This window comes from Musca domestica, unplaced genomic scaffold (assembly GCF_030504385.1).
Source record: "Musca domestica strain aabys unplaced genomic scaffold, Musca_domestica.polishedcontigs.V.1.1 5, whole genome shotgun sequence".
NCBI lineage: Eukaryota > Metazoa > Arthropoda > Insecta > Diptera > Muscidae > Musca > Musca domestica.
The window spans coordinates 8,420,779-8,437,305 of record NW_026712346.1 but is presented as its reverse complement, the minus strand read 5'-3'; the positions used below and the strand labels follow the sequence as shown (position 1 = coordinate 8,437,305).

General features: G+C 37.4%; 2 protein-coding genes across 6 annotated transcripts in view; one reads left to right on the top strand and one right to left on the bottom strand.

Annotated features, from left to right (window-relative positions):
* Positions 1 to 16,527, bottom strand: part of LOC101891732 (proton-coupled amino acid transporter-like protein pathetic) — a 158,514-nt gene that overhangs the window by 26,557 nt on the left and 115,430 nt on the right. For all 5 annotated transcript variants that reach the window (XR_009343368.1, XR_009343367.1, XR_009343369.1 and 2 more), the window contains one exon: positions 16,134 to 16,479. Coding sequence is in view for 2 of the 5 variants with exons in the window: in XM_059128106.1 (XP_058984089.1) it covers positions 16,134 to 16,479 (346 nt within the window). In the remaining 3 variants the exon portion in view is untranslated. The remainder of the gene's footprint in view (positions 1 to 16,133; positions 16,480 to 16,527) is intronic.
* On the top strand, positions 1,915 to 6,512 carry LOC131804857 (uncharacterized). Its single transcript, XM_059128108.1, has 2 exons — positions 1,915 to 4,834; positions 4,892 to 6,512. The coding sequence occupies exon 1, from the start codon at positions 2,292 to 2,294 to the stop codon at positions 3,750 to 3,752; it is 1,461 nt and encodes a 486-aa protein (XP_058984091.1). The 5' UTR covers positions 1,915 to 2,291; the 3' UTR covers positions 3,753 to 4,834; positions 4,892 to 6,512.

The following is a 16,527-nucleotide window of genomic DNA, read 5'->3' as shown; positions in this document are numbered from 1 at the left end:
GGATAGGAGAAGGTCCGAAGCATCTCTCAAATTCCTCCGGCGTTTTTTTTTTTCAATATTGTGTCCATTACTTTGCGCCAGAGTAAAAAAATGGATTCCCCATTCATTCGATCTTTTATTTCTCTAATGTTGCTATATTGAATATTTAATGTTGTCATATTTACACTGCATTCGTTGTTCACCAAATCGAATGAAATCTGAAGAAGCTTAAACCAAAACGAAGGATTTTTAATTACGGAATTTAAGCCGTTGTGATTCGATTCATGACATGCTTCTAAATTACGGAAATGAAACAATTTCAATCGGAATCTGTGACATGCCACATAGAAAACTAAGGGAAACTCTTAATTGATTGTGTCCATGAAATTGAATCAGGCAGAGAAACTCCTCCTTCTCAATGGATTTGGAACATAAATATGTAGCACGTAGGACAATGAAATATACAAGGGGTAACGGGAAGGCTTTGAGTTATTTATAGAACCGTGGATATTACATTCTCCATGGATACGGGGGACGTTAATAGACAATCCCTATAAATTTAAGAACTGTAGCATCTATATTCGTCGACGACTCCGCTTGTTAATTTTAATGCGATATCGATTAATTGTAATTCAAAACACTTCGTATTTTTCAATACTTAATCGGTTTTATAATTACCTGCAGAAAAATGTACACAAACATAACTTTTATTTGGAAATGACAACAGCTAATCCCTACTGACTTACTATTGACTTTGTCACCAGTGTTACTGACCGAGTGTAAACAAGAAATTAATTCTCCCTATAGACATTTTGTATAAGACTGTCATTCATAATTTTTTGACATTGGATCTAGCGAGTCAGTAGTCCAAGAGAGGTCATGGGAGCCATATACATGCTTTAGTACCAGACCAACGTGCCTGTTGGTCGTTAGAAGCGCTTGGTCAACAAGCCACACTAATAGTTCCCACGCCGCCCTACGGTCATGTTAGAAATGCTGGGTCATCAATACATGCTAGAATTCAAATATCCGTAGAGAGAAACAGGGAGTGCTGCAAGGTGGAGTGATATCCCCAGAATTGTTTATACCCTTACCTTTCTGCCCTACAGACGGAATTAAATTAATAAAGTACGCGGAGGATTGTACGCTCATGACGTCCCGACCCACTACATAATGAGGTTTTACCGGTGCGAGAGCATAATAAAATGCAATACTTTCTTGGGCAATCTGATAGATCGGCTTAAATCTCTTAATTTAAAATCGATCGTTTTTGGTTTATCTCCTGCAGATTCCAATCGACTTGTCGAATTACGAAAATCTCATTATTCAGTGTAAATATGACAACATTAGAGGAAGTAATGAATGAGGAGTCACTGTAGATGTGGAAATTGTGAAAAGATTCTGTTTAAAATATTGTTTTTTATTTATTTATTTTTTTTTTTTTTTGGCAAAAAGAAAGTTAATTTGTAAACAGAGCTGGTGCTTGATTGTTTCTGCAATTGAGCCGCAAAGTAATGAATGCACCATTGAAAAAATACGCCGGAAAAATCTTAAAGATGATTCGGACCCCTTGTTCTACCCCAGTGCAGTCTGAACATTTCAATAACAAGATTAGTTTTAACTTATAAATAAATGTTTTAACTTTATAAAACGTTAATTAGCATTTCAAAATACATACATATTTCAAAATATATTTATTCATTTATTTATTTATATTTTTAATTTATTTATATTATTATTATTTATCATTCGAAAGCCAGATTTTTTACAAATGAATAATTTTAGTTATTTTTTTCAACAAAAAAAAAAAAAAAAAAAAAAAAATATATATATATATATATATATATATATATATATATATATATATATATATATATATATATATATATATATATATATATAGGGCTATATAGGGCTATACAACGTGGACCTATACATACAATATTGCGGCGCACTAACTAGGACCCATTATGACCTACAAGTACCATTTTTCAGACAAATCCGTGAAGAAATGTGGTGAAAAAGTGTGGCAAAAATCATCAAAATACCGAATATCGGGATGTACCGTTATATGAGGACTATACCAAAACGTTATATGGGGACTATACCAAAACGACCGATATATCTCATTTTCAATACCAACCATCCTAGATACAGTCGTGTGAAGTCGGGTAAATTTTAGTTTTTATGTTTAGTACATGTTATCGTTAACAACCTGTAAACATTTTTAGAAATATTTTACGGAAGGCACCCCGAAATATTTCACGGAAGGCACCCCGCGCAAGAATACGATCTACACATAATACATAAAAATGCATTTATACAAAGATATACGGAGAAAATATAACACAACCACAATCAACAAAATAAAACAATATTCAAAATGTAACAGGCAAACAGCATCGTTGTCCGCATCAGTTACATTTTTAATAAAATGCAGAAACATTGGTATTATACCAAACTTCATACACAACACAACCAAAAACACTTACAATATGTTCAAAGCAAACGACAAAATACCGCCAAATTTATTAACTTCTTTAAAAACACACAACTATAATTTTCACTTAAAACTACTCAAACATCTAATACAACACAAACATAAAGAACTGCACAAAAACAAAATCACAGTTACAAAAACCAAAGAAACACTTCAACAAGTAATGGACGAGAACGATTTTTCTCTTCTCATGGAGAGCGAAAATCATTTACATAAAACACACAACAACAATAACAAAACAAGACACGTCAGGAAATACGAAGCACTGCTACAAAAACAACGCGAAAAACTCAACATTAAACACAACAATGAGTGGTTTTCGAACAACACAAGCACAGTCATACCTGAAGATATTCAGTGGCTACTTTCGTTGGAACCAAAATATGCGTTACCAACAACAAAAGCATCATTCCCTTTATTAAATGTAATAGCAGAGAGCGAGGAGTGCGTGCAAACTTTAATCAATAAGGAAGATCAAGAAAACGGGAGAATAAAACTAGTCTCTCTGATTGACGACCACTTACAACGGACAAAACTGAGTATAAGAGATAAAATAATAATTGACACAGTGGGTAGAATAAAACAATTTTTAAAACAAAACAAAGATATCTTAATTTTAAATGCCGATAAAGGGGGAAAGACTGTTGCTATGTATAAGAATGAATATGATACCAAAATGAAGAATATACTGCGGGACATGTGCATAAATAGACGACTAAAACGGGATCCAACTTATAACCTACAAAATAAAAACAACAAATTGACGGAGAAATTACTAAAAATAAATATCATAAATGTTTTTGAAAAAAAAAAAAACAAATTGAGTACAAACACAGCAGTTGCGCCAAGAATTTACGGACTACCCAAAATCCATAAAGAAGGAAACCCACTTAGACCGATATGTTCATCAATAAACTCCCCAACATATGAGCTTTCCAAATACATCGTGGATATTTTAAAACATTTGACAAAGGATTCTAGTTATAATATGAAAGACGCGCTGGATCTAAAAGACAGAATTAAAGAAGTAAAAATTGAAGAGGACGAAATCTTATTATCTTTTGACGTTGTATCGCTATTTCCCAGCATACCTATACATTTAGCTTTGAAAACAATAGCAGAAAAATGGGACATTATTAAAACACATACACAAATTCCGAAGGACCTCTTAATAGAAATACTGACTCTTTGTATAAAAGAATCAAGATATTTTATGTATGATGACAAGGTGTATGAACAGAATAAAGGACTTCCTATGGGATCTCCTGTGTAACCGATTATTGCGGATATCGTAATGGAGGAGTTATTGGACGCTACAATGGGAAAAATGATGACAAAGCCAAAAATATTGATTAAATATGTTGACGACCTATTTTGCATTGTAAAGAAAACGGAAATTGACAACACTTTAAATGTTTTAAACTCCTATGATAGAAATGTGCAATTTACCCACGAAAGCGAAGAACAAGGAAAGCTAGCATACTTGGACGCCCTTATAATTAGACAAGGCAATGAACTGATCCTTGATTGGTATCAAAAACTGACAGCTTCAGGACGACTTATCAACTATTATTCAAAAGATCCAAGACGAATAAAAATAAATACAGCCGTAAATTTTATTAAAAGGGTACATAGCATAAGCGACGAACGTTTTCAACAAAAAAAAACGAACAGCGAATACGTAATATCCTTCAAAACAACGACTTCCCGAATAACACTATTGACGATCTTATAAAAGGCGCAAAAAACAATAACAAAATCAAAACGAGGGATACAATGAAAAAATTATACAAGCCAGTTACATACATATCTGGACTTTCGGAGCGATTCTGCGACTCCAACATTTATAATAAGGACAAGTATCAATTAGCCTTTAAATCTAAGAATAACGTCAACTCTTTATTTAGCAAAACAAAATCGAAAATAAAAAAAGAAGATAAGTGTAATGTAGTATATAAGATAAAATGTGCAGGGGACGAAACTAACATATGCCAGAAGGTATATGTTGGTACAACAAAAAGCAAACTTAAGACTAGACTATCTGGACACAAGTCAGATCAAAAAACGGACAAACCACTAGAACAAAAGACGCGCTTGCGTCACATTGCACGATGACTGGCCATAAACCAAATTTTAAAGACGTTAAAATACTGACACAAGAAAATAATTATAAAAGACGTTTTACTCTTGAAATGTTAAATATTATAAACATACCAACAGATGTTAGAATGAACTATAAAACTGATACTGACCACTGTGCACACATTTATAGGAACTTAGTTCAAAAGCATAGACAGACAAAAATTTAGTTTAGCATAGACGGTGAAACAAGACTGTTGCTTTTCTCAATAAAAAGTAAAATTGTGTGTTATTATTGTTATCCTAAATGTTAATTGTTTTGTATCTTTGTAGTTTTTTCCCTGAAGATGACTGTCGAAGACAGTCGAAATATCGGAAAATAAAAACCAAAATTATAAAAATAAAACACTGATGTTTTTCAATTGACCTTAAGCCAAAATAAAGTTAATAAGAATCAATATACAGGTCAACAATAAAAAACAACAACAATATTTTACGCCCCTTTTTTGAAGTTTGGCTTCAATCGAGCAAAAAATATTAAAAACATTGCTAATTTACTGGAACTCATTTTTCATAAATTTGGAATAGAATCTGCTGAATACAACCTACAAGTTAAAAAAATAGAGAAATGATCCGCAGTTTATGCAAAAAAATTTAACAAAAAATGGATTGCTGCCTGTAGAAATAGAAAAATTTTGGAGCATCGTCACGCTGAATGGCTAAATACAACTGTTGATTTTAATATGGAATATGATAAAATTACTTTGAATTCGGGTAATTTCAAATTACGAGGACGGCCACCTAAGTTCTTTTCGGAATCATGCTCACGTTCAAAGGTACATAAAGGTATCTGCAATAGTTGGAAATACTACAAGCAAGAATTATAAATCGCCGCACGGATGAGCTCATATAAATCAGGTGAAAGGGATGCAGCTGATAAAAGCAATTGTAAAATCGCGAAAAAAAGCTTCAACTTTAGAAAAAAAATTATCTTATCCTCAAGTTACACCCACCTTATATTCAGCTGATGAAGCATTGGTATTTTATGTTGACGGGAGTAGATGAAAGAATTATTAAGAATTTTAACATAATCCTTTCAACAATGGCTTGTGGTTATGCTTTTAATATCGAGGCATTTAATAATATTGATCACGAAACAGCAAAACTGTTCTTAAAATTGTAAACATGGTTCTACATGCCCTCAAGTATTCATAGGATATTAGTACATGCCGCCTTATGGTATGTTATCGGAGGAGGTATGGAGTCAAGAAATATGGATTTCCGGAATTATAGGAAGATGTCACGTGAAAAAAACATGAGAGGCCTTTTTAACAGATTTTTGATTTCTTCTGATCCTGTAATATCAAGATAATCTCGGAGTACTTACATCAGCTGTCGGCAAAGTGAGCCTCTAACAAAAGACATATTTAGCTTGTTACAGGATCCATTGCTACCAACTAGCTACAAATCAAACGAGAATTCAGATCTTGAAAGTGATGGAGATTATTAAATAAAATTAAATTAATAAATAAAAATAAAAACAATGCCTGTATATATAAATAATATATTCATTGAAATAAATCTTGTTTGTAAGTAAGTTTCTGAATTAAAAAATATTTTGTTTACACAACTATTTAAAACTAAAGTGTAACTCTGATTTTATGTCGATTCGTATCTAAATGGAGCATTGGAAAGCGAAAATCTCCAATTTTTATTTTTTTCGCGCTGAATTGTTGATTTTTCCCACAGTGCTTCGCCTCCTCATGTAGGTGATCGACATGTGTCATGAGGAGGCACCCCGTTGCGGTTCTGCCCGGACTGAATATTTTTCCACTGCGTAGCACTACCGTTGGAGGACCACACCGGAGCCGCATAGTTTACCACAGACCGACCTATTGCATTGTAAGAGGTCAACAAGGTTTCCTTATCAGCTCCCCAAGTTCTGCCGGCCAGAGACTTGAGGAGCTTGTTCCTATTTCTAATCGTATCGATAGCTGTGGTATGCGCGGACGACTTAAAGAGGCTATCGAATGTGACCCCCAAGTGCTTGGGGTAGTTAGTGGTCGGAATTACAGCACCATCGACCTGTACATTCAAAGATAGCCTCATCTCCGCAGTCCATGTGGTGAAAAGTGTGGCGTCGATTTAGTGGCGGATATCTTCATATTCCTCGCAGTAAAAAAAGGCGGTAAGTACAACAAGGTAAGCGTTTAACCGATCGCAAATGTCATCAATAATGGGTTCGAACGCCACGAGCGTACAATCATCTGCGTATATTATTATCTCTATGCCGTCTTTAGGATACTCAACTCCTGGTTCATCCAGTTGCTAGAGATTCCGTCAGGACCAAGCGATTTGGATGACTTTGCGCATCTGATGACATGTGCAACATGGCTGGAAGGGATCGTACACGGCGTAGGATTCTTCTCTTAGCTCTGTCACTCTCGGGGTGCTCTACAAACTGCCGGTTGAAATAACACGCGCACCTCTTCGGATCTGTCACTTCTACGCCGTTAAATGAGACAGATGTCCGATTGTCCTTTTTCCCAGGGTGCGAGAGCGACTTAACCGTTGCCCACAATTTACTCGTCCCGGTACTGATTTTGCAATGCTTCAGATGTTCTATCCACTTTCCGCTTATGCTCACCTATTACCTCCAGAGTAAGTTCCCAGACTTTGGGGTTATTAGGGTTACTATGAAGAAGCTCATCTTTAATGATGTCACCTATCTGCTACCTGAAAATCAGATGGGTTGGGCAGTTGTCTGAAGCGGCGAGTTTTATCTTCTCTGAGTTCTTGCCAATCGGCTTTCCCATGCTTAAGGAAAGTGCGGCGTTCAGAGTCTATGGTCTAAACCTAAAGAAATGAATGATTGCCAGTTTAGGTCATTTGTCCAACCTAGGAACACGATGGATATGTTCGGTTAGCTGTGGAAGTCTCTCCTTACTGGTGGGTGCGCCCTCATTCACTGGACAAAACGTGGAGCTATCGATTTGTGAGCCAGCGCCATGCCGATTATTGCCTACCAGAAGTGAACAGATATTAGGCATATAACGCGGGGCACAGCTATTTAGCGGCGGAATGTACACGTTGAGCAACTCTATCTCGGCGGTTCCACACTTGACCGCTACCCCCATACATTCCATGTACGCGTCACTAGAGTCAAGCTCAGGCGAGATAGAGTGGTGCAATAGGAACGTTAATCCTCCACCCCCTGGAGCGATCCTTCCTCAGTACGTTGTATCCATCACAACTTTAAAGCCTGCAGGTGGAACTCAGCTTCGTTTCCTGGATCACTGCGACCTTTATGTTCTTCCGACTCATAAAGCTTACGATTTCGTTAATCTTACCTCAGAGACCATCACAGTTGAATTGGAGAAATGGCGCATTATCCGGAACTTGTACAGCAATGTGTGGCGTCAACTGCTGCATAAATTGCTGTTAGGAGATTGCGGGGGAGTCTCATACTGCGACGACGATGAGGGCGCCGAAGATGAAGATTCACTGGGATCTACATTGACGCAGCAGGAAGCAATGTAGTCCCTATCGCTGTACTCCTGTATCCAGTTTAAGCCGGAACAATTCCGGAAAGGCACCCACTCCATGCATCCGTTGCATCTCACCGAGACCAATCGGCGGTGGATGCGATTACGACAAACGGAGCAGAACCATGGTCCGGGGTTGGTCTCGATCCCGGATCGAACCAAGGGAATACGGAGCAAACATTCAGGGTAATGTAGCTCCCACTTCAGAAAAATGGACGAACACGAACATGTTTATGCTGGGTTGGCGGCCCCTGGTCGAAGTATTGTTCCTCCGAGTCAATCCGGTGCATAGAACCGGCCGCTGTGGGATTGACTTTGGTTTGGTCATACCCGGAAGTGAAAAATCTCAAGCTATAATAAAAATGAATCAACTTAAAAAAAACTTGAGTTCGTCAGCTATTCGTTTCATCTAATAAAAAATCCGTTTCAAGAAGTCGATAACTTTGATATAATTTTCAACCGTTTTAAATAACCCATCATGGATAAGTATTTTCATTATCTTATATCCATATCGTTGTATTAGATGCGTGACATTCGGATAAAATTTTACCAAAATAGAGTTGACCCCAGAAAATCTGCTCAGAGTGTGGACATCTAAATCTAATTCTCATTTCTCGTTGAACCTAAAACAATGTAAATCACTCCCTTTTTTTATTTGGTGTTAGAAGATGACCCAGAATATACAACAAACAATCACAACGAACACAACATTAAAAGTTGCTGTTCTCCACAAAATTAGAATTCGACTTTCACTACATATGATTTCTGCTGTCCCACGACTTCTATTTTGGTATACAATTTAATGCTTTTACAAGTTTTTATAATTTCGTTAACTTATACTTTTATTTTACAACTTGATAACTTTTTCACTATAATTAATTTTTTAACTGGCCTAATCCTTTATTTACTCTTCAATCCTCCATGACTTTTGTGACCGCAACAGAGTATTTTTCCATTGCGTAGCACTAATGTTGACAACCACCAGCTGCCCAAGTGATCCCGACAAAGGACTTGAGAACCTTCTTCCACGCATACAGTTGACGACTTAACGTTTCAAACTTGGCCGAAGAGTAGTGTGCTCAATGTCAATGAGCTCACGGCTAATATGCATGGAAATAGCGTGTGAGGCTGTTGTCGTGGTATGCAATTTCCGAAATCCGGGTTGATGACCATCTACTAGGAAACTCTCTTATGCGAGGGGGAGTAATGCCACAAGCGTCTTTGCTATTGGCGACAAACGTTAAATCTGCCTGTATGAATCACTTTCGTTAGTGTTATTGCCTGGGTTCAAATTTTAAAGGCCAGTCTGTTTGGCCGTTGAATACTGGATGGTAGGGGGCAGTAAATTTATGGTACTTAACGCCAACTCTTTGTATAAAATTCTTGAATTCAGCCGAAGAAAAATTCGTTCCATTATCGGAAAATACTATAAATGCCACTCCTTATGTAGCAAACACTTCATCCAGCAATGTAATCGTCGCAGCTGCGGTCATTGACTTACCTCCAACCATTTAGAGAAGGCATCGCTAATGATGAGTAACATCATTCCCTCAAAGGGACCCGCATAATCTATGTGCACTTGGGATACTCCCAATGATGATCAGTGCACTTCTTCGGGACATTTGCATACTTTGCACATTTCTCGCATTCCGTCGCAGTGCTTTCAATGTCTTTGTCAATGTCCGACCAGGAAACGAAGGACTGGGCTATGCCTTTCATCTTAACCATCCCTAGATGGGCGCCATACAAATCTATCATTAAATTGCCCCGAAATCTGGGAGGGTGTTCAAACATTAAACACCCTGACGATTAATTTGGCGAACCACGAAACTGTCGAATACATCAAGGTCATTACATATGGCCTTATCAAAATTGAGCTTGTTCACTCTGTTGGCTGGAATTACTCGAGACAAAAGATCGGCATTGCTTTTTTCTTTCGAGGTTTTGTGGACCACTTCAAAATCGAAATTAGAAAGGAAATCGGCGTAGTTTGCGATACGGGATATGCATAAAATAGGCAGCGTCTTACTCGGATGTAAGATTTGTACCAGCGGTTTGTGGTCAGTAATCCGAGTCCAATGACTGGCATACATGTACTTGAAAAACTTTTGGACGGCCCATACTATGGCCAGTGCATCTTTATCGATTTGGGAATATCGTTGCTCCGTCGCGTTCATGGTGCGGCTCGTATAAGCAATTGGGCGTTCCTGTCCATTAGAAAGACGATGCTGCATCTGTGTTTTTATTCCAATAGAAAGTTACTTTTTTCAAAACGTCCCGAAGTGGCCTCTCAAGGCCCGAAGTGGTCTCTCAAGTGGTATGAAATCCGAATAATACGAAACCTTTCCCAAAAATAATTGTAACTCCTACAACGTTCTTGGTTTTGTCGCATGCATAATCGCTTCAATGTGTTTGTTGGATTTATGAATTCCTTTAGCGTCGATTTTGTGACCTAGAAATTCAATCGATGACGTCACAAATATGCAGGTCCTTTTGTTTAACTTAAATCCAAACTCCTTCAACTTGCATAATGCAGTCTCAAGAACTTTTAAGAGATCATCAACATCTGTTGCAAACACCAGAATATCGTCGAAAAAATTAAGAATATAAGGACTACCATGTGTAGCCATTTCCATCGTTCTTTGCCAAATGGGCGGAATGCTGGCGGCTCCATAAACTGCTCGAGTTGGACGTATCAGTCCATGTGTTGGAGTATTCATGGACAAACACCGTTGAGCCCTTTATCCTGTTGAAAATATCTTCCGCTTTCGGTATTGGGTGTTCGTCTATTACAATTTCCGGATTTACGGTTGGTTTGTAGTTACCCGTTATACGTATACCTCCATTCTGCTTCGTCACTACATGTGTAGTAGATGCCAATTCAGAATACTCTACTCTTTCGTAAAATCCCGCCGCAATCTTAGCATCTACTTCTTTGGCATACGCATCCGGTATTGCGAGTGGGATTCTCGGGGTCTTGCAAATTTTGGCGTAGCATCTTGCTTTAATTGCACTTTAATAGGAGGACCTTTGAAATTACCCGCTACATCACTGAATATATCTTTATGTTTGGCTAATTGCAGCTGTAGCCGTTGATGTTCAAACAGTATGGTTTTTTTACTGCTATAGATGCTATCTTCTCTCCTGCCGCTGCTGACAACTCCGTCCCCGTTGATGCTTCTATTGGGTCTGGGAACAATTCGGCAAAATTTATTTCTAGAATAAAATGTGCGATCCACTCACGGCCACATAATGTATCAAAATCGCCATCAACTACGCATAAGTTCAGCCTACGACTGGTTCTGCCCAAAGACACATTCACCACGGTACGTCCTATGCACGTAACCTTGTGCCCCGTATAACTTGAAAATCTCCGGTCCGCTTTCTTTAAAACTGGTGACTGCTTTATGTTCTTTAAATTCTCCAAGCTAATAATACTGCAAGAAGCACCCGTATCCAGTTCCATAGACACTTTCTTGCCGTCTATCTTCATTGTGACTATTTTCCGATCGAATGACCCTTTTGTTCTGACTGTTGCAATCTGAGACGTATGTGCCTCTCATCTGAAAACAACGACTCCTCTATCTGCTTCGTATTTGATGTGCACACTTTACTTATGTGGCCTACCTTGCCGAATGAAAAACACTTTGCGTTCCTGAATTTACAATCCTTCCGTACGTGTCGACCACCGAAACCATAGCATCTCACCTCCATAGTTTTATTCGACTTCTGCTTCACACGATTTTTCGTCTTGACAGGTATAAATCCCAATTTGCATGTCGGTTCTGTAGTAATATTCTCACCTGTATTTACTACACCCGTTGATACTTGAGTTAACTCCTTTGCCGTAGCACACTCATATGCCTCCACAAAATTTTTGGTGGCTTAGTAATAATCTCGCCACAAATATTGCGGGATTCCACTCCAAATATCATCTGCTCAATCAGCATCCTATCCCGGAATGCCCCATAGTCACACGAAGCCGCAGCTTGTTTCAAACGCAGTGAAAAATTTGCCGACGATTCCCCTACATCTTGGCGTATCTGTCGAAATCTGAAACTTCCCGCATAAATATTTCTCCTCCCGTCGAAATGATTTATCAATGTTGTTTTGATTTCTTCATAGTCCATTTCTTCTGGCTTTTTAGGACTAATTAGAATTTTGAGAGCCGTATTTAGCTCAGCACCCATATGTACGGTCGGATAATTATGATTTCCTCTTGAGCAATCTTGCTCAATTTCAACGCCCAATTGAATCTGCCAAAATAGTCTTTAACCGTTGAGCCATCTGTGCTTTTGCATTCGCTTATTGCAAACCGTGGCGGTCTTGTTGTATTAATCAGAGATGGGCATAATGCACTAGATTTTTAGTGCACTAACAATTTCACTACCACTATTCACTTAGTGGTAGTGCCATTTTTTTCACTACCACTAAATGGTTAGCGGTAGTTAAAAATCAAATTGCACTACCACTAACCATTTAGTGGTACTTAAAAAAATTGCACTACCACTAAACTTTAGTGGTAGTGCAATTTTTAATAGCAATGCTGATGAATTACGTAAAATTAAACATATGTTTTCACGATTTTATTTAAAATTTTATAATATATATATATATATATATATATATATATATATATATATATATATATATATACAAATTGTTTAGTTCATATCTGTCATATTTATTTTTCTTAAGACCAGCATTTTCTCATTAATTACATATCTCACTTAATTTTTGTTGTTATTATAATTAGTATTTGTATACCTTAAGGAGCATATTCTAGTTTTTCCGTCCTAATTTTTAATATAATTTGATGTATTTTCCCAAAAAACACAATATTTATATCAGACTTATACCATTTAACTTCTGTTTTTCAGGTGCACTAAATTTTAGTGGCAGTGCATTTTTACTTTTAATACCACTAAATGGCTAGTGGTAGTGCAATTTAATTTTTCACTACCACTAACCATTTAGTGGTAGTGGAATTTTAATAGCAATACCACTAATTCTTTAATTCTTAGTGCACTAAAAATTTAGTGCAATATGCCCAACCCTGGTATTAATGTCTTCTGACGTCACAGACTGCGGCCGCGATGTTTGAACAGCCTTCGTCACAGCCGTACGAATTGCATCCGCCAAGGAAGCAAAAGCTGCATTCAACTGCCCCTGGTTCACGTCTGACACCAATATTGTATACTCAAAGTCTTGAGTTTTAATTTAATTCAGTTTATTTCATTTGAAAAGATTGTGATGTACAAGTTACAAGAGTAAACTATGAACTAACAACCAAAGAATACGGAATTGAGAATGTTAGTGAAAAAAGGGCTGCCATCCGACAGATAAAATAAAAGTGATGTTAATATCGAGTTTACATATACAACACGTTGTCACTCTAGGGATACTCTATAAACTTTTCTAAGGGTCTGTCACTTCTAAATAAGACAGACGCTCGATCACCTATTTTCCCAGGGTTCGAGAGCGATATAATAGTTGCCAACAATTTACTTATGTTGCAATGCTTCAGATTCTCTAGCCATTTTTCGCTTATTCTCGCCAACTAGTTTTTTCATCTCCAAAGCAAGTTGGATAAATTGAGTGGCTTGGCAACCCGTTTTTTCTCTTTGGTCAAACCATCTCCCGATAATCGTCTCCATGAACAGATCGCCCAATTTTATAATCTGTGAACGCTGTACTTTTCCTTAACCATGGGAAAGTACACTTGCAAGAATTCTGAGAGTTCACTAACCTTTGCTTTAGAGAACTGACCAATACTTCTGATGTTCGGTTAGCAGAAAGGATTTTCTCGGGACTTCAGCTGCTCATCAAATATCCAAAATAAGACTTAATTTTACAGCAGAAGCAGTGAGACTAGTAAATGAGAGTGATGAGATCCGTGGTACCAACTCTGCTGATCTTCGAGAGAGTGAACCTACAATGAAAGTCAAAGAATAAGTCACTCTCAAACCATGTATAAAAGGATTATATGACTGCAGTCACTTTTAACGAAGTAGTGGTTACAGATCCGAAGAGGTGAGCTGGTCATTTTAATTGCCAATTTTTTGAACATCACAAGAGTAAAAGAGCGAAGCGAAGAGTAATACGTCGTATAAGATCTCTTTTCGGCGAGGAGGTACCTCCAAAGTTGACGATGGGCGATGTTGCGAATGTTATCTAAAACACTAAGTTATTTAGAAACGATTATCAATAGTGGAGGATTTACTCCTGCTCCTCTCCGGAACTGTTTAAAGTCTACCTTTCCGGAATTCTTCGCCCTCCAGACGTATTGAGATCGCCCTATCCCTTTCCATTGCAGGCGAAGAACGTCGCCGAAGAAGAGGCAGCACGACTAGCGAATGAGAGTGATGATATTCGGCGTACCAACTTGGCTGATCCCCGAGAGAGGGAACTGACAATGAAAGTAAACAAGTTGGTACAGGGGCACAAGTAGAAAGAGCGGCTAGACCATTTTAAGTTTTGCAGAATTGACTGAACTGTCGTTAACGATTAAGACACTCTCAATTCCTGGGAAAAGGATTATATAACTGTAGGCACTTTTAACGACGTAATGATTACTGATCCGAAGAGGTGCGCTGGTTATTTTTATCGCCAATTTGTTGAGCACCACGAGGGTAATAGAGCGAAGAGTGCCGTTATATATGGTCCATGCATAATAGTAGACCTATCTTCACAAAATTTTGCTCTGAATTCAAAATGCCAAGTTACTCATGATTAGGTTAAAAATTGTGCTGAAACCTTGAAAATACAGAAAATTATTAAGTGCAGTAACACTGTCCTATACCAAATATGGGAGCAATCTTATTTTTTTTTAACAAGGAGAAATTATATTCATTAAGGACTCTAAATGTCAAGTTACACATTATTTGGTTTAAAATTGTGGTAAAAACATTCAAAATACCGGGTTATACCGAAACGTGTCCACATATGTCCCACTTTTAATACCAAACATATTAGAGGTAATATAAATGTTGAGCAAAATGCAGATATTTCGAGCAGGATATATATTGCCAACAGCTGCAGCTTTGAAAATATCCCAGAGCATCAGATGTGTTGGGCAGTATTTTCCGATATCTTGCCAATTTGCTTACCCATGATTAAAAAAAAGTACGAGTACGAGTGGTTTGTTAAGTTAAGCGACATTGATCTTCTCCTGACTCATAAAATTGATTGTCTTGTTGGTCTCAAACTGAAAGACCATCTCAATTAAACTGGAGGAAAGATGAACAATCCGGAATTTCAACAGCAACGTGTGCTGCTGCTTAAATTGCTGTTGTGGAGATTACTTGGGAGTCTTTTACTGCGACGATGACGATGAAGTAGTGGACGATGTTGATGATGACTCACTGAAGTCTACATTGGCGCAGCAGGAGCAATGTAGTTCCTAACGTTTGTATCTGGTTTAAGGGGGTACAATTGCAGAAGTGCAACCACTTTATGTATCCGTTGCATCTCACCGAAGCCGGGTAATGTTGATTCTAAATCAGAAATAAACCTATGTGAACGGATTTTCTTAAAAGTTTTTATCTGCCGTGAGCTGTTGCTCTATGCATTGTACACACAAATCATTTGCTCAAAATGCATTTTGTCTAGTCTTTACCATTTTAGGTCTTTAACAATATTTATGCTATGGGTCTATAGATTTGAAAAAAAAAAAAACTATGGTCTGAGTCTAAAGCAACTTTTGCTTACCATTTGAATTACCAAATCTCGTGATACTGGCATCCATGCTGTTGGCGGGCGGAATGCAGATATGACAGTCTTCTTGCAACTCCATAATGGACCAAATAATATATATTTCTGAGATGACTCAAACAATTGAAAACTAAATATCACTCAATATACCTTTAAACACGTGTTTTTAGTTGGTTTTAAAATTGTGCGTTTGTAAAAAGAATTACAAACAATTTTGTTCAAAACGATTGAATTATTAAATTAGCAAAATATTCTTACAAGAAAAACTTAAGTTCTGTTATTTTTGCATTCGACTAAACATGTAACACAATACATACCTGGCGACATATCCATAACGTCTTAATGTACATGGACCAGTTTCAAAGCTCCAATAGCCTACCTCCGAAAAACTCAAAGAAGGTTGTTGTATTCTGCGACTTAATTCATGCGAACATCTCACCAACATGTGCATGCAGTGAGTACATACAGCTCCCATTATTAAGGTACCGAACAATCCCATATATAAACCTGCATTTTTGAATGCATCTGGCATTGCCAAAATACCAGTACCAACATTTCCTTTCAATAAATGTATCATTGTATCCAAATTTGATGTTGGGTGCTCCAAACTTCTGTGCATTGAAGGATTGTAATCGGGTTGTACTAAACTGTCCGTATTTTCTCCTAAAATGAAGCATTTGTATGCAGTCAGAATTCGCAATTACGATATAT